This window comes from Gasterosteus aculeatus, chromosome 9, assembly GCF_964276395.1.
Source record: "Gasterosteus aculeatus chromosome 9, fGasAcu3.hap1.1, whole genome shotgun sequence".
Lineage (NCBI taxonomy): Eukaryota > Metazoa > Chordata > Actinopteri > Perciformes > Gasterosteidae > Gasterosteus > Gasterosteus aculeatus.
In genome coordinates, this window is record NC_135696.1 from 18,539,167 (window position 1) to 18,566,918 (window position 27,752).

Genomic DNA, 27,752 nt, shown 5'->3' on the forward strand with positions numbered 1-27,752 from the left:
ACTTGCTTCTAATCCCTCGGCAACTGTCTAACGCAGAGGTTCTCGACCTCTCGCTTCGCCGTACACACTCAAAACGCCCGCAGACGCCCACGCTGAGAAAATAAAGAAACAGCATGTCAGCAAACGGCAGTGTATTTCACCACAGAGCACAAAGCCAAGGCACCGGGAAGCATAAAAAAACAAAAAAAAACAAAAGAAAAAGGCAGAAGACCTCCCTCTTCTCATTCTGCCGCTAATTTTGTTTGTTTCATTTCCCCCAGACGTTTCCTTTCTGGTTGTTTTCTCTCGGATCGCGCATCCAGTGCAATGACGACACTTACAACAACAACAAAAAAAAAAGCACAACTTGCGTGAGTGGTAAAGGTAGGTTAGTCAAGGACAAATGTTACAGCGACGTTACAGTTACAGTGAGACTGTTAGACAGAGTGGTGTGTGTGCTGTCCGGTTACCACTTCTACGCACAGTCAAATACTTGCAGTATTCTATGTGCAAGATGTATGAACATGCACAGAAAAGGGCCTTAAGTCACTATGCAAACACACACAAATACATACAATTGAATCAGTTAATACAGTATTATAATAACAAGCCGTGCGGTGGAAGTGCTAATGAGCCGCCTCATTCCCCTCGAGGCCGCGTGGACTGAATACTCAGGGTGGGAGGCGCAGCCCCGCCGTGTCCTTCTGCTGCGTACCAAATCATGCAAATGTTGGGAATCAAAAATGTTCTGCTCATAAATTATCAACACGCAAACTGATTGGAAGGGTTTTAAATGATGTTTCACGATGCATTTTTCTGCTGAACCAACAGTTACCCTTTAAAATCACAGAGACGGCGTTTAACCAAACTCCCAGGTAACCATAGCAACATCAGTTTTCTTCATGGTGGCTGCAGCTAGTGATTATTTTTATTAGTTATTAATTTTGGTTTTTATTTTTGGACCAAAAGCTGTGGACACACAACATCAAAACGCACAGTGGCCACTCCGTTAGATACACTCCTCTAATACTCGGTAGGACCCACTTTTACATCTAGAACAGCCGAATTACTGGCATGGATTCCTCGTGGTGCTGAAGACATTGTGCCTGGTAATGTGGCCACTGGGTGTCTAATCGAAGTCAAAGGGGGAAGAGCCACAGCGACGTTTCACTCCGCTTTCAGCTCCTGTTTGGTCTCAACCATCTACAGAGGAAACTGTGTTATGTGGCTTTGAGTGAACTGAGTGACCGGTTGTAAAAAACAACAACAACCAACGAGCTGAAAGACGCTTAAACGTTCTTTAAAGCTGACGGGAGCTACAGAGCCAACGACATCTTAACAGTAATTTTGTTGTTGTTGTTGTTAATGTGAAAATATTCACTTGAACGGCATTATGACGTCAGAAAATAGTAAAGGCAATTTCCAATTCCAATGATACAACACATCCGAAAAGCCGTCACCGACTTGTTTGCTTGGTAAATTAAAATCAATTGATCATCAAAAATGTTGCAGCAGCTGTTGCAGCACCAGACCTAAACAAACATTCTAAAAATGTTAACTCGAAGGTTTGAAGAAAATACCGGACTCAGGAACAGTGCAGGAACGTAGCCGATTGTGTATAATCAGCGTACGTGTTTTGATCAATCGGGCGTGTTTGTTTCGTGCTAATCCTTCTCGATTTGAGTTCCGACTCGCGACTGCGGCAGAAATCCAAAATGGCCGCCGGCAACACGGCGACTCGGCCCTTTGCAGTTCAACGGCGCCCTTCTCCGCCGTTCCCTTCGCGTTTACAGTTTAACCACAAGCTATTAGTCTCGCCGCACAGCAAAGCCTTCCTGTGAAGGGAACCTCTTTCAGTTCAGGTTAAATCTCGGGCTGTTGTGGCGCTTCTGCCGGGACGCTGGCGGAATATGGAAGGAAAGGCCGCGGGGATGGAGATGGACCGTAATTCAAGAAAGACCCTGAGCTGTGTGTCTCTGCGTTTCTCCGAACTAAGACAAGTCTCTAATTTGACCGTCTCCCGTTTCTGCCACAGAGCGAGGAGCCGAACAGTCCGTCCATTGTGCGGCAGAGGAGGGTTGCGGGACAGGACTTTTTTATCTGCAGCTGTTCATCTCGCGCAGGGTGGCGGGAGTTATGAACACAGGAGGTAAAGATCGTCTTTTTCCTCCGTTAAAAAGTTCGCTGACAGGAACACTTGTGCAACCGTATCACACAACACAGCATATGACCGGAGCCCAAACCCTCCTCCCTCTCCCACCCCCCCCGCGTCACGTGGACTCTTAGGACAAGGCCTTCTTCAGCTCGCTCTCGACTTCCCTAAATCCTTCCTGCCTCCCGCTCACACAGCTCGGCCCTCCTACGTGTCCCCCGGCGACTTTTGTGTTTAGTGACAGGGATGTCAATAGTCATATATATATATATATATACACATATACACTCACACACACACATATATACATCTTAGAAAAAACACTTTCAGTGCTCATGTAGTTGGTGCTTTTTCTCTATTCTTCTTTTTTTTAAAACTTTTTCTGACCTGTGTGTGAAGGCGAGAACACCACAGCTACAAGTAGGCGGCTATCTTTCCAACACACACGCATTAATGCAGGTTATATTCAAGGGCCTTGTCCTCTACGACCCTCATAGTTTCCACAGGTCAGGGGTCGCTCCGGGGCTCCGCGGGTTCAGGTTTCAGTTAAATGCGCCGGCCCTCCTCCACAAGTCAGTGTTAATGTGCACCAGAGGGCCGCGGCGTCCTGCGGGCCCGGGCTAATGGCTGGTTTCACAGTTCACAGTCGGAGAAGCCGTCGTCTAGCGGCCCTCCGCGGGTCACTGCAGCATGATGTCTTTGAGGTTCTCCTGCAGGATGGTGTCCTTGACGGCGTGAAAGACGAAGCGTATGTTTTCAGTGTCCACCGCCGTGGTGAAGTGGTGGAAGAGCGGCTTCCCCCGGTTTCTCCTCTTACGGCTGAACGACTGCACCAGGAACGCCTGCCAGGAAGCAGAGTATACGCGCATATTTACTCCCCGATAACGTCTTACCGTTGAGGAAAACAACACGTGAATGCAAGAATGCAACAGCGTCGGTTTTAAAGCACGACTACCTTTGAGGCGCGTGGGGACGGGAGCGACAATTTTGCGGTTGAGCACCCAGCTGGAATGCACACTCTGTGTCTTTGTTTGGATTATTGTGATTTATCGTATTCCTGTAAACACTAATGACCGAGAGCCTGCGCTTGTGCGGGGAAGGAAGCGCGCTCACTTCCGTGTGAATGCATGGACGCATATCTGGATCGTTTAACGCCAGATAAGCAGCAGAAATGACTTCCTTGTGGTGTTGTCACGGTGTATATTTACCTGTACGTCCTCCAGCCTGCGTGGCTCGCCTCTGAACTCGGGGAAGTTCTTGCGGATGTCCACCGTGCGGATCTTTTCCACCAGCAGGTCGGTTTTGTTGAGGAAGAGGATGATGGACACGTTGAGGAAGAGCTTGTTGTTGACGATGGTCTCGAAGATATTCATGCTCTCCACCAAGCGGTTCGTCCTCCGATCCTCCATCAGGACCTGCAATCGCACGTAGACACACACACACACACACACACACACACACACACACACACACACACACACACACACAATGTATTCTGGTTTTATGCAAGCACCAATTAAGGATTCAGTCATCATCATGTGGCCGTTGGAACAATCAAGTTCCCTCAGGCAACCACAATGAGAGCTTTGTGTAAATCTCAAAATGTTGCTCCTCGTCCAATTTGCAATTCTTGAAGCCAAGAAAGTAACGATCAGACCGTCCGATTAACCTCATGGAGGCGCTGAGATGCGTTTGATTTGTACCTGATCGTACTCCGACGAGGAAACCATGAAGAGGATCGACGTGATCCCGTCGAAACACTGGAACCAGGTCTTCCTCTGGGACCGCTGCCCTCCCACGTCCACCATCTTGAAAGGGATCTTCTTTATGACGAAGTCGTGCTCCACGATAGCTTTCGTCGCCTTCCTCGCAAACAAAATGTCCTGCTTGCTCGGGATGAAGTTCTGGAAAATAGGAGGCAAAATGTTTACAAGTTACAAAGTTACAAAAGGTCAAGAGAGAGGTTAAGAAATTCAAAGTGCACTTCAGCGGTGACTCACAAGTTGACCAATGCGATCCAAGTTATCCAGGAAGTATTTGACCGACTCGCTCTGCGGACAAGAAGAAAAGGAAATTCATTTCAGACTTTTCAACTTGATCTTTGTAAAACAAGTTGAACTTGAACCTCGGCCCGGTTTGTTCCTAGAGGGAAGCATTATTTTGGATGGGTCTGACTAATTACAGGAAGGGTACAAATCGATCAACGTCGAGTAACGGGACGCGAACCAGACCAGAATTAACCAGATCATGTGTAGTCTATAATGTAACAAAATAAGAGCCTTTGATCGGACTTAAATGAGATTAAAAGGACCCAAATGGTCAAATCAAAGCACTTAAACCGAATATTAGAACATTGATTTCTGGTATTTCTTATTTATTTGATTAACATTTCGTGGAACAGTCGTAATTTGGTTAGCTTTTTAATAATACATCAATCGGAGGCTCCTGTCAAATTAGATAAAAAGGACGGCGTGCATGTAACTAACCCTACTCACCACATTCACATCAGTCTCATCATGCTTTAAATTCTCATTCTGCTATTCGTAAGGCCACTTTCATGGTTGTGCCAATAGTCTTTGTTAGTGTGTTGTAATCTGACATGAGAGCCGCACTGATCAATAGTCCTCCATTAACTATTGATCAAAAGGCTGTGAGTGATGTGATTGGAGTCTCTTGTCGTCACGAACCTGCACCCGACTCTGTATTTCCCCTCAGATCCATCGGGCTTGTTTACCGGCTTTGACATCATTACTTTGTTTTTGTGGACCTTCTCATCTCGCTTTTATTTATTTTTTCCATCAGCAAAGCTCTTTTTAAAGCTCTCACAAAACCTGCCGTACCCTGCGCGTCCGGACACAACAACACACAACAGATCACCTAATGACTTATAAATAAATCCGATTTTTCGGGCAACATTTGTGCTGAGAACAAATCAGCAGATTCTGGAAACTCGACTCGAACACAACGTTTTGTACATTTCTAGTTATAGTGCTGAAACAAAAAAATATATATATATATTATTATTTATACTTGTGGTTTCTGAAAAGAGTTAAAAACCTGCATCTCTGTTAAACACACACACACACACACACACACACATTCAACAGGAAACAGCTGCGTGTGTGGAAACAGTGGGGAGAGACGGGGGGACGGAGGGATTAGCGAGTCAGACACAACCCAGTTACAAAGTCTTTTTAGCATATCTCTCTCTCACACACACACACACACACACACACACACACACACACACACACACGAGCGTCACTACAGTCGATCAGTTATCCCCTTTTAACCTTAAAACCTGGCAGATTTTTCCGTCCTTGTCCGGCTGATTGAACAGAACCGGTGATCGATCTCAGTCGGGCCCCTGACACGCCGCGTAAACCACCAGGAAACGCGGCGATGGGTCACGTGACCCTGTGACCCATCGCCGCTGACCTCGAGTGTCACAGCAGAAGGAAACACAAAGCAGAGGGACCCTGATTGGTTCGGCTGGACGAGGACCGGAGGAGGGGCTGGTTGGAACGGGGGGGGGGGGGGGGGGCAGGGAGAGGGGAATTCCCAGAGACAAGCGACATAGACAGACAGACAGACACACACACACCATCGCACAAAGATCGTTTCCACTGATGCCCTAAATATCAGCAACAGTAATGAAACCTCAGCCTTGATAAAGTGGAGGCATCGGGTTACGTTCGTTTTACGAATGCTGCAGCAGCAGGACCGCTCGCACAATCCAACAAACCTCCAGACTACAGCGACTACAGACATCCATCGGCTTGCCGTTCCACTTCCTGGTTCAACTTTGACCCACCAGACCAGTTTGTTTTCTTTCGGAATCATACGGCAAAACTGCGTGAGTCTCATGACCAGACCAGCACTTTGCTGACACAAATAGAAATAAATCAGAAAATGTGTCCCAGGAGGAAGAACCACAGAAGGGAATCAGCCCGGAGACTTTCCCCTCTGTGAACGCCCGCTGATACTGTTACATACCGTAAATACGGTTAAGAGCAGCAGAGCAGCAGAGACTTCAAGGATGAATAAAGATCATAAAGTCCACCATGTGGGCTCGTGTGTGTGTGTGTCAGCATTTATAGCCTCTTTACATCTTTGAGGGGCTTCAAAGTCCCCCATAGGGCGTCTATTAAGGCCTCCTTTGTTCAGGGCGCAGATGCTGAAGACCACAGCAGCGTGATTATATATATATATATATATGTAAATATACTGCTTTCTTTTCGTCGAGCAGCAGCAGTGGGCGTTCATGTCGTGTCATACGTGTGTTATCTGGGTGTGGTGCGATCACGGAATGAGTAAACAAAATCCTTGCTTTGGGATTGTTGTTTTTTTTCCTCCCACTATCTGTACCTCTCCTCTCTCCCTCTCTCTCCCCCTCTCTCCCTCTCTCTCCCTCTCTCCTCCCTGTCAGCCGGTGGCTGAGCTCCAGCCCTGTCAGGGAAAAGCTGACCGTGGTATCCCCCCGGAAAAACCTCTCAGAGTGTGGAGAGGAACGCGGGCCGAGCCACCAACTCAGCACATTTTACTCCACAGTAGACATTTCCTATTCCCCTTTCTTTGGTCCCTTCTATGTTTCTCTCACACATCAAAGCCCCGAAAACCAAACGGTGCGTGAGCCAAAGTCTCAATACTTTAGATTCCGCCCATTGTCCGCGACAAAGACCAGCGCGGCGCGACGTGCCAGCGCTTATCTGATCTGTGGCGTGTTGCGCAGCGGCAGGTGTCATCTGCCCGTCGGCAGCGGCGTGTCGCGCCAAAGAGGTTTTGATTTCCCTTCTGTCCGTTCACTTTCATGGAGCTTGATGAAAGGGTGCAGCTTGGACCCGGAAGAGGAGCCGTTCTAATCACACGTTATTAGTAGCTAATGGAAGTGGAGGCTCCAGGGCCGGTTATGGATTCACAAACAGGACAAATACTTAATAGAGTAACAATGGAGATCTCTGGCACACGGGAGTCAGATATTTCAGGCCTAAATCTTAAACTGCATTTCAAACTTTATATACATACATATACATTTGCTCATTATAAAGCAACTTTCGGGTTTAGACACCGACACACAACCCCTGTGGTTTCCTACTGAGCCACGGCCCGCCGCTCGCTCTCCGTGCACGCGGAGACTGAATACGTGTTCAGGTTATGGTTGCTTTAGTGAATCGACCAGCTTCATTCTATAAGCTGGGATGAAGTCTGCCAGTCTACACCGCTGCAACACGCCGGCTTTATCATCCAGCCACACCTGATAAGCCGAGGTCTGACCGCACACACACACACACACACACACACACACACACACACACACACACGCGCGCTTACAGTATTTTAAGTGAGAGGAAGACGGAAGTGGCTTCCGTCTGACTCCAGATAGTTTGGCCCCTGATAATGTAACAGGGTGAAAGGTCACACGAGCAGCTCCGGACAGAAAGCCGAGCCGCCGCCGTGGTCACTTCCAATGACGCACGGAATAACTGCGAACGAACTGCACGCACGGCGAGGCCCGCCGGCGGCGCGGAGGCACTTTAAACGTGCGAGCTTGTAAAACCAAACCTGTTGTTCTGTTTCACGGGCTCCACTTCACTGACAGGTGAAACAAAACATTACTGAAAGTATCCAGTGACTTCCTCTGATGTTTTGAGCACCAGTTTTTTAAACTTGGCTGGTTGCTGTGCAGATATCCGCCGGTCTAAACAGCTGAACCCACAGGTTATTTTACAGCTCATGGTGATGGAGACGAATGACAAACGTCCCGAGCTTCGTTCAGTTCCCCCGTGTGATGTGATGTGCTTTAAAGATAAAAGGTAGACACTTTTATTCCCTACTTTGGCACCAAAGCCTGGGAAACAGGGGGCGTCCTGATCGGTCGTGTAGTTTTCTTTGGCCGCTCAGACACGTTTAATGGGAAGCTTCAGCCAGTGAGTAATCTATGACTGATCGTGACTCCTCTGCGACCAACGAACCCGAGGCCGATTTGTTGTACAGACGAGTCATGAGAGATTATCTTTGAAATATTTGACCATCATTAGTTGAAGACGTTCGTTTGCAGCCTCAGCCAGCCGCGCCGCGGGACCTTTAATCTCTTTCAAAAGCTGCGTGATTCCCATAATAAACTCACCAGCTGGAACTCGGAGCGCCGAGCGTAGGCCTCCTGCACGCCGGCGTCGGCCCACAGCGCGCTCAGCGCCATCACGTACAGCTGGAACTCGCTGGGCTCGACCCCCGAGCCGCCGGCGCGTCCCTCCCACGACATCACCAGCATGCCCTGCTTCTCGTTCCCGCAGCTCTGCCAGCCGATGCCCAGCTTGTCCCGGGCGTCCACCAGCACGCGCATGCCCTGCAGGGACACACAGTGGGCGCAAACATGTGGTCAGGTGGTGCAAAACGGCTGCCCCCCCCCCCTTCTTTTCTTATAACGTCAGCAATATGCAGTCGACCACAGAAGAAGGGCTGAAATGTAGAAGAAGCTCGTTGCTGCACGTGCCGCTCCCCCCGGGGGAGAGACGTCGGCACGGTCTCGTGTTCCTGGCAAACACGGAGTCACTTTATCCGCACATGTGTGCGACGCGCGCGCTCAGACGTGTGCGCGTGTTGGTTTTCGCGCTCCGCGTGGGAGGTCTCCTGCGGAGTGATCAAAGCCACCGACACAAACACACACGCTGACACCCAATGTGTCTGCTTCTCGTCCTCGCTCTCTATATATTTATATCTCATTACTTCTGGAACATAACGTTTCTTCTGGAGTCAATTTCGCAGCTTTTTAATCTTTCTCCTTGCTTACATTTGGCGTGATAATTGACTCCGATGTGCAGCATATTTCACAGCATCTTAAAGAACCCGCTGTGTTATTAAAGCCTTGATTTATTGTTTTAATCAGCAGAGGACGGAGCAGCAAACCGTATTATTGAACCACGAAGCGTCTCAAAGGTCACAGCAGGTCACGTGTGTGTGTGTGTCAATGAATCATGTCCATCTTGTGCAACAGTGTGGTTGAGTTTATTTGTGCAGCTTAATCTTGCATTCAGAGACGCTTTATAGTCCCAAAAAATGAACAGCTCTTCAGGTAGTCGGCTGTGCAGCAGGAGGCGTGGGCGTAAGGAAGACATTCGTCAAATCCATGCAGCTTTTCAGTGTGTGCGTCTGCGTTCTGTCTGACTGTGAACTCAGACTGTGATCACTGTGTGACTAAGCGCTGTTTTTTTTTAGATCTGATCCCTTTTTCAGAACCCGTTGGAGTGAGACCGACGAACCCGGCGTTCGTCGACACAAAGGCGACCGAAATCTGACACACACACACACACACACACGCGCGCGCGCGCGCGCGGCTCACATTGTGTGAGCTTCGAGTCACGACCCCTCTTGGTTGTTGTGTGGTTAATCGTATCAATTCACTTCTCTTGTGTGTTCGTCGCATAATCCTGTCTGTCGCGCTTCCTGTATGACCGCGTGTGTGTCTGCGTTTCGACACCAAACGCATCAAACAGCGCAACAATTGATGGGAAGGTTAAAATACAGCGTTTTGATGCATAATAACCGATCCTCCCTGCCACAGGTTGTTAATCGGACACTAATAAATATGTCACTCGAAATACTAGACTCTTAATACTTAATACTCTTTAATATTTTGAGCAATTAAGATGCCCTCACTGTGGAGCATCCTCAACTTGGCCTACAATAGACGTCTCTACCTTCATCCTGTTACCGCCATTAAAGTTTACCGCTGTTATTTCAACGTTGCCATCTGCGTTGAGGAGGACTTTATGAGGCAGACGACCTTATGAGCTGATAAGAAACAGACAAATGCTGATTTCTCTCCGGGGACACTGGGGCGCAAAAAGAGTCGGCTTGCACGCCGCGTTGACCAAGCACCAAGTGTTTTAAATCAAAAGTGACTCATGGATATTAGCGACTGCCACATCTCTGCATCCTCGGTGGTGTTAGTAGCGGATAAGGAGGCAGCTGGCTGACTGAAACAAATCTCTTGTTTCATTTATCGCTATTGTGTCATTGCAAAGTAGCTCCCTTCCTGCTTTCAGGACGTCCGCCCCAGCGGCGCTGACGTTTCTCGCCCCCGCAGTCCGGTTCCTGGGACACGGTAGACGTCAAGGACTGTCAAAACACGGCTGCGGGCCGACAACCATCAAGCGGCATTTTATCTCTTATCTCGGTCACCCAACCCTAAACTAAGCCCCGCCCCCTGATGCTACCAGACGTGGCGGTCAGGAGCCCACGCCGTCACAAACATCTAACACGTCAGTTTTTTGGGGAAGAAAGGAGCGAATCTCCCTTGTTAGCTAAAGTCACCAAAATGCTAAATCCTGGTTGTTAAAAGGTAGAATGTGCGGCCTGAAGTCTGTGATAGTGTCACGAGCCTCTCCAGAGGTGGCGAACTAAACAATCCATCCGGCCCCCCCTTGTTAAAAATTAACCAATTGCTCGGGTTCTCCCTTGATTGATTAGAGTCCGACAAAAGACCTGGTTAAGCAGTAATGATGGACAAACAATGACCATCAGACAAAGTCTGCTTGGTGTTCGAGGTTTGACGCAGTTGGATCGGGACCAGCGGGTCTTTGGTTTAGTTCACTTTCATTCGCGTAAATATGAAGAATTCCGATTGGACAAGAATCAGAGCAGAGATTCATGCGTGAGGTTGAAGCAGCGAGACCAAACCTGAACTTACTTACCAGGAACTGCTGTTTAACACTTCAGCCGATGGTGCATGAAGTGTCCTCTAAGGGAATTGCGTGTCACTATTTTCATTTTTTCATACTCCAAATCAAGCAATTAACACCGTTTTCACCGTGTGAAAACAAAATCTTTAACTCAAACCATAAAGGAGTGCTGAGTCCTGTGGGCCGGTGAACACGTCGTTCCCGGCGTGTCGGAGAAGACGCCCCTTATTGTTCAAAACATACATTCCCATCATGTGATCACGTTTGAATGTTGGCCTGTCCTACACGTCGGCCTTTGTTGGGTTTTCAGGAGGTTACGTTGTGGTGAAACGGGTGCACGGGGATGATTGGGGGGGGGGGCGTCCCGTCGGTGGCTGGGCCCGAGACAGCGGCGCTGCTGTAGGCTGGTATTTCAGGGGGGGGGGGGGGGGGGGGGGGGGGGGGTGTTGTGTACAGCCTCGGCTGTGTAGTGCGGCTCTTATCATCCTCGTCTGGGCTGTGTGGCACTCGGGCGGATGTGCTCATCCCTCAGGGATAGTGTGGTATTGTTAGCCGGTGGAGGAGGCCCAGCCATGATAGCAAACAAAGGGACAGCACTTTGGGATAAAAATATGTACTATGTCAACAAACCTCTGTCTGTGTGTGTGTGTGTGTGTGTGTGAGGCTCAGCTGTGGCGTGGAAATGTCACAATTAGGGCAGCGAATGATAAGAAACATTTTCTACAACAGATTCATCTGAGGATTGTTTTCTTGACTGACAGACTTTTGTTGAGTCTATAAAATGTCAACGTGAACAATGGCCATTATAATTTCCCAGTTGACGTCTGACTGGGTGCAAAGTTCAAATATGTTCAGTATTTCATCATTGGGGATAAAGAAACGCATCAATTCTCCACATTTGCGAGGAGTGTGTCATTATCTAAGACATTATAAATGAATCCACTAATCTTTCTTCTGTGAGTTTTTTTAGACATTCAAGAGACTATAAAACGTTGTAAAGTAGATAAAAGCAGTGGTTTATAAACCCATTTGAATCCAGCTGTTCCCTTGTTCTTACCTTCAGTATATTCTCATAGATAGTGTCCCGGAAATCCAGAAGCGCCTTTTTATCAAACTCCTGCCCGTTAATGATGCGCATCTGCTTGAGGAATGTGGACTTTCCGCTCTCTCCGGCCCCGAGCAGCAGGATCTTCACCAGCCGGCGCACGGCTCTCCTCTCCCGGGCGAGCATCGCGTCTATCTCCCGGCTCCTGCGCCGCGCCTCCCGCTCCTTCGCCGCCTTGCTCTCCCGGCCGCCCTCCTTGCTGCTGCCCGGGTCCCGGCTGGCGTCGGACGGGAGCAGGCAGCGGCTCAGCGTGCGGACCACTCCCGACATGGCGAGTCGTGGGAAAAGTTCACCGCAACACCAGCGGGGAAATGTTCATTATAGTGTGTGACCTCTGGGGGGGGGCGGAGAGGGGGGGGGGGACCCAGTCTGGTTACATCCACTTGGTAAATAAAGCGTCTGCAGCGGGTTATTAGAATAAAGTCTACATTTAGAATTAAAGGGGTGGTCTGATATCTAGTCTGCGGCCAGCAGACTATCCGGGTCCATGTTGGTTGGAACGCGCCATCGAACAAGCCGGAAAAAAAAAAAATCCGGAGCGACAGGAAACAAAACCGGCAAATGATGAAAAGTAAATTTGAAGAAAAGTTTCAGATGTTTAAGTCCGTCCGGGTTTCGAGTGAAACGAAGTGGATCGCTCGTCCGTCCGACGACCCTCGGCCAAACAACAGCGGGGAGCGACCATCCGCTCCGTGCGCACCGCCGCAGCTCTGTGAACTTGGGCGGCGCAGCGAGGGCAGCTCCACCGGCCGGCGGAGGAGGCGGTGCGGTCCCGGGGACCACCGACAGGGGACACGCCCGGGAGAGGAGGAGGAGGAGGAGGGAGGGGGGGGGGGGCACCCCGCAAAAACCAACACTAAAAACTAAAAACAATCATCACAAAAAATATTGAAATAATGACAAGCGTTTACAACATTTTGACTTTTTACCTCAAAACAATAAGTTCAAAATGTTGTGATAGTTATTATTTTTGACACTGATCTCAAAATCTCATTAAAGTGACATGGCGTCTCAAAACAATGACTTGTTTTCTACGTTTTGACTGAGGGTCTTGAAATATTGACGTGGCATCCAAGAATAATTATCCAATACCTCAAAAATAATACAAAAAATGTCTCAATATTTTGACTTAGTAACTCCTAGCAGCAAAGTAAACTATACAGCCTTTTTATTAACCCTTTCCCAGATTGAAAATTTGACAAATCTAGATGACCAAATCCATTTTTAAATAAGGCTGGCTAAGGTCCAGGATGCACGATTTGGCGACATCTAGCGGCGAGGCTGCAGATTGCGACTAACAGGACCTTCTCCCGGCCTTGTTTGAATTCAAACGGCTCATTCTAAGCTCAAGGAAACTCAACCCTTCTTATTTTCAGATGACCACCAGGGCTGTAGTGGAGGGTAAACGCACGTAAACGCCGTTTACGCACCTCTGGAATTTTGGAAATAGCGTTTACGCACCTATAAATAGCGTTTACGCACCTCAAAGTTACCTGCGCCTTGTATTCTTCCGTTGGAATAATCCGAAATAAACTTGGTGTAATTTTAAAACAGCTAAGACTACGTTTCCTATTGTTGAACATATAAACGCCGTAGTCTGAATCATGTTCATCTGCGCTGTATTACGGTCTGTGAGCATCCAATCAGCGCCTTGCGGCTGCAGCAGCGACACCAATCAGGATCCAGGAGGTGTGTAAACACACGCTGTGGATCAGCCCAGTGGTCCCCAACCTTTCTTACCTCACGGACCGGTTTCATGTCAGACAATATTTCGCGGACCGGTCGAGAAGGTCCGACGGGGGGGGCGTGTAGTCGTTGCGGGCGGAACGACCGACGGGGGGGTAGTAGTCGCGCGCTCTGTGTTCGCTGGTCGTGCACGGCAAAAGAAAAACGCCTGGTGACGCGTAGATTAGAAAACAAGTCAGTTCTCAATGTGAAAAAAAACATGCTGTATAGGCTATTTATGATGACATAGATGAGTGTTCCTTTAACTTATGTTGTCAGTGTAATTGACAGGCTGCTTAACTGGTTAACTCTTAAATTCAACATATTTGTTCAGGCAGTGAGAGGACAGCCAATGATGCAGAGAGCACAGGGAGAGGAGAAACACCAGGTCCAATAGAGAGAGGAGAGAGAGAAGGCAGCACCTGACGTGGAGGACAAGGAGGCCCTCTGGGCACTACTGTGAAAAGGAGACTCTGTAGGTAGATAGTTCTTAATCTGCAATTGTGTTGTTGTGTTGTGTTGACATACTTTTCTTCACTGTTTTCATAGATTTAATGAACTACAAACTACCAACACATGTATTCATTGTCATTGATTGTATATGACTTTTACTGATAACATAATGCAATATAGTCAGGACAGCCTTACAGAGTCGCAACGCTTTGTGTTGCGTTGCTTCACATTGCGCCGAGGTCTGTATGATCACCAAATTCACAGTTTACCCACCTCTAATTTTACCACTACAGCACTGATGACCACCAACCAATGAAAACATTGTCTGATAAAAGTATGCATATAGATGCCCTGAATAGGAGCCATATTTAACCTGGAAACAGACTAAAGATGTCACAAGTCTTTTTTTTTTGGTTCTCTAATCTGGTTCCGCAACCAACATGTCTTTGAATGATCACACTTTGTCTTTGTCAAACAGCCAGACAAGCCAAGAGATTTGTGTCCCTGGAAACATAAGCGTCTCACTCAGCCAGTGCCACAGGACACCCTCTTCTAGACGCCCCCCCCCCCCGACACCCTCCTCCCCGCCACACCAACTAATCAGCCGCGGGATCCGGGCCAGTTTCCCTGCAAGAACAATGTGCCCGCAAAATTGCCATTTGGGTCCCCGCTGCTGAGATGGTGACTGTGGGCCAAAGGAAAGTGGACCCAGCGCAAGGCGGCCAGCTGGATGGAGCAGCAGACCCGAAGAGAATCCGCTTGTACGAGCCGAGGGTGAACTATGTTAACTAATCAGCATTTCAGGTCCTCTAACATCAGAGGAACTTTAATTTCAATTGGCATATATGTCTGTATAAAAAAAGGATTCCACAAAATATCAACTCATTTAATTTCCAATCCTATATCCTTTTGCTGAGATGAGAAGGAATAAATCAAATCCCCAAATGTGCTCCGAAGATGTCTTCAAAGAACCCAATCTCTGAATATCAATTATTAAAACCAGCAAAAGTTAATATTATTAAGATTGTTTGTTCTTATCCCTTAACTTTTTTAAACAGTTTTCTTTCCATAAATTGATATTGTACTAATGCGTCCGCAGCATTAAAAAAATAGGATGAATTGAAAGTTATTAAACCAGCAAATGATTAAAGTAGCAAATTGATGACAAAGTATAAAAAAATGACATTCCCCAAATGAAAACTGTATTAATAGCAAGCTGTAATTAAATATGACATTTTTGCAAAAGCTATTACTGATATCTGGTTTTACGTTGAGGAAAGTACGAACTTATATCTTCTTTAGAAAACAAATAGGGAAAGTTTGAGGAGAATCATCAAACTTGAAGCACAAAATCATCAAATTTAATGAGGAATTAATTTCCAGACCTTTTCTTTTAAAATAAATCAACACAGAACAGCTAAATGTCATAATTAAAAGGCATTTCTTTTCTTCTTCTTTGTGTTTTTTACAGTCGTCTTTCACGGCCTTTGTGGTAGAGATGAGGTTTTGTGGCTGAAAGTCTTCTCTGATTCACGTTCATCACCTCAAACACAATCTCACTGAAGTCCTCAGTGTTGCAGTGTTCCGCAGCGCGTCATTTGTCCGGGCGAAGACTCTTCTTCTCACTGATTATCTTCTCCTTCTTTACCCTTCAGCGATTTTTTTTGTGTGTGTTCTATGAGTTCCTCCCCGTCCAAACCAAGTGTTGTAAAAACTGTGCAGCCCTCTGAGAATAAGTTATTATCCAGGGCTGAATAAATGATATCAAACTTATTTCCTTTTCTCCCTATTAAAAAATAAAAAATTCAGACCGAAAACCAAATTCAGAAGTCAAAAAATGTTGTAATGTAAAAAGTTCAGTAAACCACCGTGCAGTTCTGAGGTTCCCGGGCAGAGGGCGCTGTTGCATCACATTTGGTGCTGCCTCGGCTAAAACAAATTCATCTTTTAAAAACATAAACAGTTGGTGACAGACGGGGAATAAAATGAACGTCAGTAAGACAGACCTCAGAAACTAGCCACGAGGAGGCCGAGCAAGTCCCTCTCAGGACATCGTGTTCCTTATTGATCCCACAGCGCGCACACACACACACACACACTCGTAAACACACACAAACAAGTTGTTCTGTTGAAATGAACCCCTAATTAAAAAGTCCAACAGCAGCGGCGGTCCATTCAACCGGTGTGGGGTCTGAATGCATGATATTTACGCGAGGGAGAGAGATGCAGCGCGAGATTAGAAGTCATCTGGATGGAAACACACTCCTCTCATGTAATTAGCCTAAAAGCCTTTTCATCAGGCCTGTAACAACGGACACACACACACACACACACACTAATGGACACCAGCAGAGTGTGCTTCCAGCCACTAATACTCTACATTCACCTCTTCACACTACTGGAAGAGGCTTGTGTGTGTGTGTGATGCCACCGTGTGTGTTTGCGTGTTTGTGTGAGTCATTTCTATGCTAATGAGGCCGGGAGCGAGCGCTCAGGCTGTGTGGTGTGGTGTCTTTTTGGTGGCAGGAGTCTCTTCAGATGGAGAACAGATGGCGCTGGAGAACCTTGAAGTTGCATGCATGTCGCCTTTGTGTTAAAAGTCCTAACCGCGCGGATTGAGCTCCACACTGAACCGTGTTCAACCTCCCCCTCATCCACTCCGCTGGTATTCCTGCTTTGCTCTGATGAAATATTGTTATTCAGGCACACAGCGTCTGGATGCCTGTCTGACTTGAGGTACTTTGGCACCAAACACACCTTTTGTACCTGACTGAAATGCCAAAATGCGGCTGTTAGCGATGACTGACAGGCGTTGCGTCTCCGGCGCTCGGTCTGCGGCACGAGGAGGCTTTGTTTGCGTTTGTCTTGGAAAAGCTAAAGGACGAGTCTGGTTCATTGCAAACTGGGTCTCACGATCGTGCACGCGCCGAGTTAAAGAACATGCATTTATATTGTAGGGTATTTTTCTCTGTTCTTCTCTGGACTTAACTGTCAGGATCTTATCATTCTCACTCTTTTTTCCCCCCCAGCATTTTTATCTTCATCAGACAGAAGAGAAAGTGTTATAACAAACTAATCCTCACTGCCGCGAGTGTTCAACTTGAGATAGGCTTCCAGTGCGGACTCTTACACACCAGCCCCCTGTGACAAAGGTGCAAGGTCACGACCTTCACACTGCTTCTTGAAGAAAACAACCCTCAGACATGAGCGGATCCAGCTGCCCTCTTTTGGCCTTTAATTGTACTGCACGTCCTTTCTTGTCTCGTTTGATCCACGACTACGACGACGTCCCCAGTTACCAAACGTCTCTCAGGATAATCCCCACTTTTGGGAGCAACGGGCCCCACGGGTACCGGGCCCGTCTCCATCGAAGGTCCTTTTCTTAAGAGAGGCTTCCCCTTTGAGCAAAAGGATGTGTTTTATTTATTAAGTCGTCGGCGCCATCAGAAAGCCGGGTAATTGGGTCGTTGATGGTCTCTGCGTCACACGTGATTGTGCGAAGGCTTTCATCATCTGAAGATTGTTGTTGTGGCACCGAGAACAAGATCCTCCTGATTATGAGACGCTCACAAGGCACAACGAGGACGATAAGTCAGTCCTCGTACAAGATCATCACATGGAAAACGAAAGCATGACTTCGTTGGGAAACCCGGCCAACGTTAAAAGAGCCTGGAACCTTTTTACCGAAGCGAGGAAGAAACAGGCAGCCGAGAGGCTCCCTGCTGGAATTAGTCACTACATTTGTTCATAAACAGTGAGAGAAGAAAAAAAGGGAAGTTAAAGTTTATCAAAAGTGTCCAACATTTCCTGTGGGAAAAACGTTTAAGTTAAATGTTTGGCTGAGATTGGAGGTTTGATTCGGTTAATTATATGAATCATTCATGACCTTTTCAATGTGACGTTATTAAAGTTAATTATCAAGCACAAATACCACGTTCTCAGACTGGAGGACTTCCTGTATTCCTCTGCTTACTCTCACTATGTTATCAGACTGCCGGTTGGACAGATGAAGCAATTGGAAGTTTTGGCATTTTCGGATCAATTGACGATGAGGCTTATTGGATGTATGGTTTCATTTTAGGAATTCAATACGAAATCTCCAACTTTCTTTTCATCACCGCACCGCTGATGTGTGTTTGTTGAAATCATGACTGGTGATCCAAACGACCAAACCTCGTCCAGGTGCGGGTCCATTGATCGCTCACAGTGCCGAGGACCCTCATTAACACACGTGAAAGCTGCTTCAGAAACACCTCGACACCCACCAGCTTTCCCCTGGCTGCACTTTCCATTTGACACTCGATCCTTTTAGCCGGCACTCCCATGAGAGCGACTCGGCCCGGACGGAACGCTCCACCAGGCTTCAATTCCTCAAGGGCCGTAATAATAAGCTAAGTTAAAAATCAGAAATGCAGGGCACTGTTGCCATGACGTTTTCTGTAGGACTCCACAGCAGTCGTTCAAAGGGTAAAGTGCTCAGAGAAGCAGTGGAGGGGATTTGTAAAATAAAACGTGATTTGGCGGAGAGACGGTGCTGTCAAGTGTTTCTTCAGAACTACCTTTTACACGGAGAGACACTTTGCAGATCTGAATGGCGACAGAATGTAGCTCTTCCACAATTAGGGAAAGAAAGGGCTAGATAGAGTGGATTGATAAGCAGTCTGGAGCTCCAAAGAGGACCTCAGGAAAGCAGAAAGGTCTAATTGACCGCGCTGCTTAAGACGGCACAGCAGTGGGAGAAAAAGACTCCAGTGAAGCCAGATTCAAAGCATCTGTGGTGAGCACACTAGTACTTTGAGCAGAATCCTTGTTATGATGGTTCCTTCCATTTCCGCTCCGACAGCGGAATATGTATTTATTCAAATCTCAAAACAATATAAATGAACTAAAATCTTGTAGGCCTTTGACAATAATTGATAAAGTAATGATTATGAATTATTCATGTACAATCGTAAGATAAGCAATTTTCTAAAAATGATCAGACATAATGCAAAAGAAAAACAATTACATTTCCTAAACCAGAGTTAGTGTGGTCTGAATATTACATTTAATTGTAGTTAAATGTGAAGAGTAACTGCCGCAATCTGATATAAGTCAAGATTCTACGACTGAGTTTCCAATTTCTTGACTAATAGTTGCGGATCGCAGATCGCTGAGGTTGAGCAACGTCTAGAGTTGGTTCCTTGTTGTGTGTGTTGCTATTTGTTTAGGAGTCTTGACCATAAAAAGAAGGATTCTTGAAAATCCTCTGAAAGTAGCACTTAGTCCTTCAGATAATTCGAAAGATCCACGACATTTCAACAGTCCTTTGGTAAGATTCCAATGACACGGCATTCTTGAAGCTCAGCCGGTGAAGAATCCTTCTCGACTTTGAGGAACATCTTTGTTTTTCGGAAAAATGTGGGGAAATTGTTAGATGCAGCCACCTGATTTTTGCAAACATAAAAGGGGGTTTCGATTGGTCTCGGCCAATTTTTCTTCCTCCAGGTCTTAGAAATGCCTCTTCTCTCCCTCTGAAGCGTCGTCTTTCGGGGTAATGTGGCCCTGCGGACTAATCTAATCCACGACCTCCTGGGTCATTTCAGCTTTGGACTGTGTGTCTTTCTCAGAGAGAGGATCACCTGCCTCTCCCGTCGAGGGGGGAAGCTGTTTCATCTCCTCTCCTTGGCGGCCGCAGGTTGGACTTCAGTGCCGCCACCTTCTTTGAATTTAATGTATTTTATTGTCATTTGGAAATCATACTGGTCTTTGTACATGTATTCTTTACTAATATATTTGTACAAGTATTCCCACAATGAGAGTTACACTAATCAATTTGCATGAAAATCAGTTTGCATGGAGCAATTATTGAGTTATTTATAATTTTTGTTATATTAATCTTTTTTTTCTTATTTATATATAATTAATTAATTTAGTTTGATTAATAGATACATCATCTATTATATACAATGATTGACTGAATTATCAAATTAATGTGACATGCCTGATGTCACATATACTGAATCGTGGCTCTTATTTTGAAATCAGCATCACGCATTGCGCCCAATGTGCATAATTTGCTATGTCTTACTTTGACTGTTTTCCAGTGGAGGCCTGACCGCACTCCTTTGAGGACGTTTTGGGAGGTGAGTTGCCCGGTTTCGCTGCGTGGTTAGTGGCCTTCATTTTCTGCCTGCTCGTATTATTCGAGTAGATGGCTTCGTTTTTGCTGCTTAAAATGTCGGCCTGCAGATTTTGAAGCACTCTCCCGTCGCGGTCAGTAATCACACTCACTCACACCTTTGAGTGCCCTCAAAATATCTGCCAAATCTTTTGTTGCTAGCAGAATGGACTGCGTTGATCATTTAATGCAAGGCTACAGCATATTTACCAAAGTTTGACTTATTCAACTTCAGCTGGTTGCAGTAATTGCGTCACTTTAAGTACGTACGTTAAATATGAATGAATAAGGGAATGAAATATTTATTCCCAGGATGAACGTAATATGCACCTGTTTTGTGTGGGTCACTTTTACTTTGGAAGGGTGCCTCTCTTATCCCGCCACCAGAGGGCAGAGTTTTCGGAGGTCGGAGCAGGAGGCCGACCAGTGTTCATTGGCCCTCCTGATCTTTCCATGGATGGTTGGTGCAATGTTTTGCTCTAAAATGAGACTGCTCCTCTTTATTTGCTGGAACCCATAGGAGAGGTGTCACATGACTCGGGTTTCTGACCCACGCCATCCGCCAACAAAGATGTGTGCGTTGTGTGCGTTGCTCGACTGATCGGTCAACGGATTCGTTCAGTAACATGAACTGGATCGTCTTTGACTTCCAGTTCAAATCTAAATCAGTCCTCAGAGTTAATTACGGCGAACCCGACAGGACGCTGCCCCGAGGACGCCGGTGCAGCGGTCGCCATGGCGATCAAACGCTCTGCTTTATAACGTGGGATTACAGGCAGAAAGTTCAGTACGTGCCGCTGGTATCACAAAAGGCTTCTGCAGAGCGCGTCCGTCACCCCGGAAAGATCTATTTAAATTCATCAAACTTCCAACTGGGTCTAATTAGAATGGAAACGGCTCGGTTCTGAGAGGGTTTTAAAAGGCGCCCTAATGGTGGACCTCATGCATGATGGCGCTCTCAAGCAGCAGCTTGGACGGGAGGTAATTTGGCTGTGTGCTGTTTCCTTTTGTGAGTTGAGCGTTGACAGCCAACCGTGGTTACATTTAACGTGTCCCTGAATATAATATAATATAAGGTTTGCTCGACAAAGTCACGTTGAGTACTTTTGAAAATCATCATCACGTATAAAGGCCGTGTAAAGGCTCTGCGTTTATTGGAAATGTACGTACGTCGCACAAGTCTGAAACAATCCCATACAGCTACGGTCTAATTGGACAAATAACACAATTGGTTTCACTCAGGACTGTTTGACGTGTCATGGACGGACTCAACATGTCACCCGGTTTCTCTCAGAAGCACTCGGCCGTAGCGGGAATGGAGCATATTATTTCTGCAGGCCGACGCAACTCGGGGGAGACACAAGTAGCGGCAGGAGGAGAGGTGAATAAAAAGGAGGTAAATCGGTGGAGAGGCCCATCAGGCAGAGAAGGGAGGTGAGAAGGACGTCATTTTCACCTCGGAAAGAGTGAGAGACGGAACAGCTGGTTCCTCAGACGCACAAAAAATACACATTTTTCCATCAGGTGCATTCAGGCGAGATCACGTCGGGCAAAGATGTGGCTTAATGCTTGTGTTTGTGACACTGTGGGTTTGATTATTTCTCACTATGTGCAGAAATCATCCCCGATGCTTAAACAGGGCTGGCACACACACACACACACACACACACACACACACACACACACACACACAGATACACACGGTCTGTCTAACTGGGTGTGTGTTTCTGTATGTGTGTCGACTTTCCTCCGCCGCTATCTGAAATGGAATCTTTGTTTTCATACCCTTCATTACTGGGTGGTGTGTGCGTGCGTGTGTGCATGTGCATCCACGTGTTGTGTGTGTGCGCTTTGTGTGTGTGTGTGTGTGTATAATGAGGAAGGCTGCCATTTGGGAAAACCAATTACCGCAGGTAAATAATATAACCCTTCGCTTTAAGATTTAGCCAAACAATGAATTTATAAAGAGGAAAAACCTCATCACACACACACACACACACACACACACACACACACACACACACACACACACACACACACACACACACACACACACACACACACAGCTGACATTTGTTCATTAACCTTCTTACATTTCGCCCTCAAGCCACACGTCTTTATCTGTAAAATCTGCCCTTTTCTCTTTGAGGACCACTAAATATATATTTGTCTGCTGTTTCGTTTCCTCATCAGTCCTCATAAGTTTAGATACGCAGGCACATCTGCACACGTCCCCCCCCCCCCCTCCCCCCCGGGACTGGGTGTAATTATGAGTTTGGCCTGGAATGGTGTGATAACTAATGAAAAAAAAAAAGAAAACGAGATTTCTGGGGGAAATAAGGAAGACAAAAATGAAAGTTGTTGGAGTGTTCTAATCCTAATTAAAGTGGCGCGGCGTGGACCCGCGGAGGGAGAAGCATTGGCATCCGAGCGGGGTGACGAGGGTTAGGGTTATCATATTTCCACAGGAATTTCCTCATTTAAAATCTTCATTAGGCGCTCCCTCGCTTCCTCAGCCCCTCCATCACGCCACAATGTGTGGAGCGATATACTCCGCCTCATTGTGCGTGCGTGTGCGTGTGCGTGACGGTGGGAGACAGAGCGAGCGAAAGCCTTCGTGTCCAAGGGTGTGTGTGCACGGCGGCTCCTGATTGTCCTTTGAGTTTCATAATTACAACTCTTTGTCATTCATCCACGTTCTATCAGTCTGCACACAGAACACGCCTCCCTCCTCGCTGCCATGCTTTTCTTTATTTCCCTTTGGTTACTGCCGCCCCCCCCTCCCCCATCCTCCCCCCATCCTCCTCCTCCCCCTCTCACCAGAGCAAACACCGGTTTTGCATCAGGGAACACGCGTCACCGGCTCCCCTCCACACTCGGTTTGATCATCTTCTCTCCTCAGCAAACAGGCCCGTCTGGTGCAGAGAGGTACAGATCTTAATCTGACTAATCCGGGATTACAACTCGGCCATCGTGTGTTTGATATTTAAATGTGACTGATATGTTTGTGTTTGCGTCTTGTTTTTATACCTTTATAAATTGGATCCCCCATCAGCTTCCACAAAGATATTGTGAGTAGGAGAAATTAGTAGTTGAATGACCAACTCATGAACTATTCATGAAACTATTCATGAAACTAATGCAAACAAGCGTCGTGAGGGTTCTCGTATGAAAACAGTTTCTACTTGTTGATTGAATGCTTTAATTCCGCCTCCTTTACTCGCCGGCAGTCGGCGTCCTCTTTTGTCGGCGCGTCCTTCTCTGCACAATCAAACCTCTCTGCACGCGCGTGATGCAAAGAAAAGGCGGAGGCGGTGGCGTGAAACCACGGGGCTTCTTTTTAAGTGCTGTCTGCTGCAGAGGCAGACAGGTGTGTTGGAAGGTTAAATCACGTGGAAGAAAGTTTGGCACCTTGAAATAGTTTCTGTAAAAGACACGCGAGAGGCCTCAGACATGAAAGCTCCGGGCTGCAGCAACCAATTAAATCGTACGAGTCAGTCAAATCACCTGAGATGATTACGCCATCAATTATTGATCAAAACATCCCCAAAATAAGACAAACGTTGAATCTTAACATCTGAGGTTGTTTATCGTTTTTGGGATGTTTTTATGAATTAATGATAGCAAGATGTTGATGAATGCGTTTTTATTCCCGTTGCTTTTCGACAGAACGTCTTTGGATCTTGCGTTGCGCTTTCCGGGCCGAAGAAGCTCCACACAGACCAGCTCTCAACCACAGCACCTGAAATACGCTCCACCGATGGCACAACACTCGCCGCGTTATTCCAGATGACTTTTATGCAAATTTTAATTTAGACAGAGAAAGAATAATGAAAAACTAACGCAGATGACTGATAGTTTGCATGCGTGTGTGTGTGTGTTTTATTCACACACACGCTCTATTCTTATGGATTCAACGGGACAGTATTTGTTTTCATTAAAAGCTCTGACATTTTCATTTTTTGAGAGCTGAACAAATCAGTTTTCACTTTTCCTCTGTGACAGCCTAATATCGCACTGCAAGAGCACTTCTAAGAGCGCTCGTTGTGCCCATAGCTGACGTCCTCAGTGTGTGTGTGCGTGCGTGTGCGTGCGTGTGTGTGTGTGTGTGTGTGCGTGTGTGTGTGTGCGCGCCCATGCTGGAACAGCGTGCCACGTGCGTGACCTCTTTCCCCGTCTGTCTGCACCCCAAAGCTTTCCTGCATGACTGAGCGCACGCGGTGGGGTCGCCCGAGTCACCGCCACAACCAAAACACACCCGCCCCCCTGACCCACCCCCCATCCTCCTCCCCCGCCTCCCCCCTCCCCCCCATGTCTGTTACACACACTCATCCATCCACGGACGGCTGAGAGAGATGATGAGAATAACGGCGCGGCAGCCGTGTTGGTGAAAGCGACTCGTTGCATCTTCTTTTATCGGCTGTCACGCGCTTCAGGACCATCGGGCCCGTCTGGAGCCCCCCGCTTGCATCGCCATAATAACTCAACACGACCCAATTCCGGCACGGGGGGGGGGGGGTCTTAGCCGATTGTCTTCTCCAATAATCAGCTCTGGGAGACACATGGATTTGTCACGACCATCCAAAACTTCAATTTCCAACGATTAGTAGAATATTTACAGCCGGTGCTGTGAGCCACTGGCTTGTTATCCGGACTTTAGTTCACATTAGGAGGAGAAACGTATGTTTAGGTAGTGAGAACACGTAGCATTTGGTTTGTTGTTCACACGGTACGAGGAACGTTTAGCGAGGCTCCATCGCTTGGTGGTAAGTTTCACCCACGTCGACATCCATCAAGTTTACTTAAACCTGCAGCAACAGATTAAAGCCAATTGAAACAAGTCAGCGGCTTTTTCAGCCGGCGCGTCGAGCTCGTCAGCGAAAAGTTGCTCGTCGATCATTTTACGGATTAAGATTAAGCCAAATTCAAGTCCAATGCAATCTGTTGAACAGCTAGTAGGCTGAGTGTTTCCCAGTGGGGGGTTCGTAGGACACTCAGTGTGTTTCCTTGTCTTAACTTGTTTCCTCCATAAAATATTTACTAAGCTGGTTATATTTTACTTTTTTCACGTTGCCATTTACGATGGTGAATGTAATGATTTTATTTTCTGCCTAAAAACACTTCTAGTCATTCGGAACTCACCCAACTACTCACTTTGTACTCATTGTTCCATATTGTTCTTTCTGAAGAAAAAATCTTTCTACTGCTATTTATATTATTATGACGATTGCCCACACAAATGTTTCCCATGTTCCGTTGCTTTGCATTCCTTTGTACTTTATGTAAATCCACGGTAAACATTGCATTCACACGTTGTTGTTCTTAACCACCTCCACATGCTCAAGTTGCAAATTGGGACATTACTGTGTGTATATCAGACGCACCTTCACATTTATTTCTATGTAAGCACTGCAATTATAATTTAAAACTCCCAGGGTGCATTTTAATGACAGACTTGCACGTAGAAATCAGATTATTCTTCCAGTTCAAACAAAGAATGAAAGAAAAGCACTGTGGTATTTGAAGAAGGGGACCCCTGCTGTGGTTCTGATTGGACCGACAAAAACTGTGATTATTTTGACGTAAGAAAAACGAGAAAGTCACAATGGCAGTAAGCTCACGGCAACGCGGCATTATGTCAAACGTTAAATATGGCCGACGAGATGAGACAGAAATGTAGTTTGAAGAATGTACCAATGATGGAAATGATGGAATAGTTCGCGGTGATTATCTCACCGATTTACTTTGCCTGAAATGCTCGTTTAACCTTCCGATTTTTCATCTGATCGTTTTGCGATGAACCCTCAGGCCTCTGGACCCATCCGACCTGTTTTTAGCAGATGACTGGAAACGCGCCCGGCGGCTGGATGCTGAGGATTCCCAGAGAACCGTTAACCCAATTCCTAGTTCCAAGTCATTATGCACCAATCAAAACATCCCAATGAATATTCTATTACAGTCTTACACCGATGGAACCCCCACTTAATCCTTCACGCGGGTGGGCTCTTAAAGTAAATGATCTGAATACTTCTCCCACCCACTAAATAATGTGTGTTTGCAGTTTAGTCATAAGAGTGATTTAAATACAATCAACCACAATCTCTGGATTTTAAATTGCTGCTTAAATACAAACACACACACCTCCTACTTTTACAGACGCCTGTGTGTGTGTGTGTGTGTGTGTGTGTGTGTGTGTGTGTGTGTGGCTCTGTACACACCTGTCTGCTCCTCCACCCCCCCACACTTCAGTTAGTGTGTCTCTTTATGTCTTTAATAAGTTAATTAGTGCTGGAACGTTGCAACGCCCGTCGTCAGGCAGCTTTGGGCTTTATTGGTAAACAGCAGCCGGAGGACTCGGCAAACCACACGCACACACACACACACACACACACACACACACACCCATTATGTGATGTACTCTCACACACATACGCATCAAATTAACATTTAGAAGGAAAAATACCAACAAAAAGAGGACAAGAGAGCATGCTACTAAACCAAACTCATCAAAGACAACTTCTGACAGAATTCTTTATGAGTCAGAATAAAACAGCAAGAAAATGAGGCAAAACAAGAAAACAATATTCTCTCCCCCCCCCCCTCTGTCTGTCTGCGTGTGTGTCTGCGTGTGTGTGTGGGTGGCTTTTTTGTTCACAATGATGTCAACAGCAAATAGCATAGAAATTGTTCTTTTAACTTTCTGTGATCAGCGGCTTCATGATTGAAGCTGTGCGTCTGTCTGTGTGAAGCCAGGCTGAAGAAGCACTTAAGATTTGGTTCCTTTTGGAGTGAACGCTCAATTATGTTTGTGTGCCTGTGTGTGTGTGTGTGTGTGTGTGTGTTTTTTTTTTTTTTTTTCGATACTTGATTTCTCCTGGCTAGTAATTTGACTTGTGAAAGAGGCATTAAACGGTGAAAAATGAACTGTCGTCGGCTGTCAAGAATGTGAAAGCTGCTGTTGACAATGAAACAGAGCGCAGTGCAAACAAGAATCTCAAAGTCAAACCGGAGAAAAATGAATTATGGAATTATTAAAGCCAAATTCAGCAATGGGAATTAAAAATGTAAGCACTTTGGGGATGCACAAAAGTGTGGATTCACAACTGCCGTGTGTGCACAAAGACAGAAATGTGCATTTGCGTTCTTTTCTTCATACTTACTAAGGCCCACGTGCATACCTGTGTCTGAGTCACCCGGTTCACGTGCACGCCCCCTGGTTTCCACCCCCCACCAATGGACGTAAATAGAGGCAGAAATGCTCTTGAGCACCCGTTGGCATACATCGCCACATACATCATCACACTCGCATGGCTGCGGCACTCATTAGAGACACGTCGCTACGGTTACGCCGCCCCGAGGCTATTTGTAGCCTCCATGGCGCTAACACGTGTCCCCGTGCACCGCCATGGCGTCGACACCCTCGTTCCTACTCGTCACAGAGGTGGTCAGTGCTTCATGGGGCTCGTATTAAAAGAGACTTCACAAAGTGCTTCACCA

At 46.6% G+C, this 27,752-nt stretch overlaps 1 protein-coding gene and 1 long non-coding RNA gene across 2 annotated transcripts; one reads left to right on the plus strand and one right to left on the minus strand.

Annotated features, from left to right (window-relative positions):
- Window positions 1-116: 116 nt before the first annotated feature.
- gna12a (guanine nucleotide binding protein (G protein) alpha 12a) lies at window positions 117-13,707 on the minus strand. Its single transcript, XM_040186442.2, has 6 exons — window positions 11,870-13,707; window positions 8,259-8,477; window positions 4,132-4,182; window positions 3,835-4,035; window positions 3,340-3,546; window positions 117-2,973 (listed from the first exon to the last, which is right to left on the minus strand). The coding sequence occupies exons 1-6, from the start codon at window positions 12,185-12,187 to the stop codon at window positions 2,812-2,814; spliced, it is 1,158 nt and encodes a 385-aa protein (XP_040042376.2). The 5' UTR covers window positions 12,188-13,707; the 3' UTR covers window positions 117-2,811.
- Window positions 13,708-14,020: 313 nt separating this feature from the next.
- LOC120825777 (uncharacterized) lies at window positions 14,021-15,044 on the plus strand. Its single transcript, XR_005713150.2, has 2 exons — window positions 14,021-14,117; window positions 14,574-15,044. It is a non-coding gene; the product is annotated as an uncharacterized LOC120825777 (long non-coding RNA).
- Window positions 15,045-27,752: the final 12,708 nt, after the last annotated feature.

Coding starts and splice junctions, on each gene's coding strand:
- gna12a (XM_040186442.2), bottom strand. CDS start 12,187: ATGTCGGGAGTGGTCCGCACGCTGAGCCGCTGCCTGCTCCCGTCCGAC. Junction 4,183..8,258: donor GGCGCTCCGAGTTCCAGCTG/GTGAGTTTATTA, acceptor TCTTGTCCGCAG/AGCGAGTCGGTCAAATACTT. Junction 3,547..3,834: donor CCTCGTCGGAGTACGATCAG/GTACAAATCAAA, acceptor GTGCGATTGCAG/GTCCTGATGGAGGATCGGAG.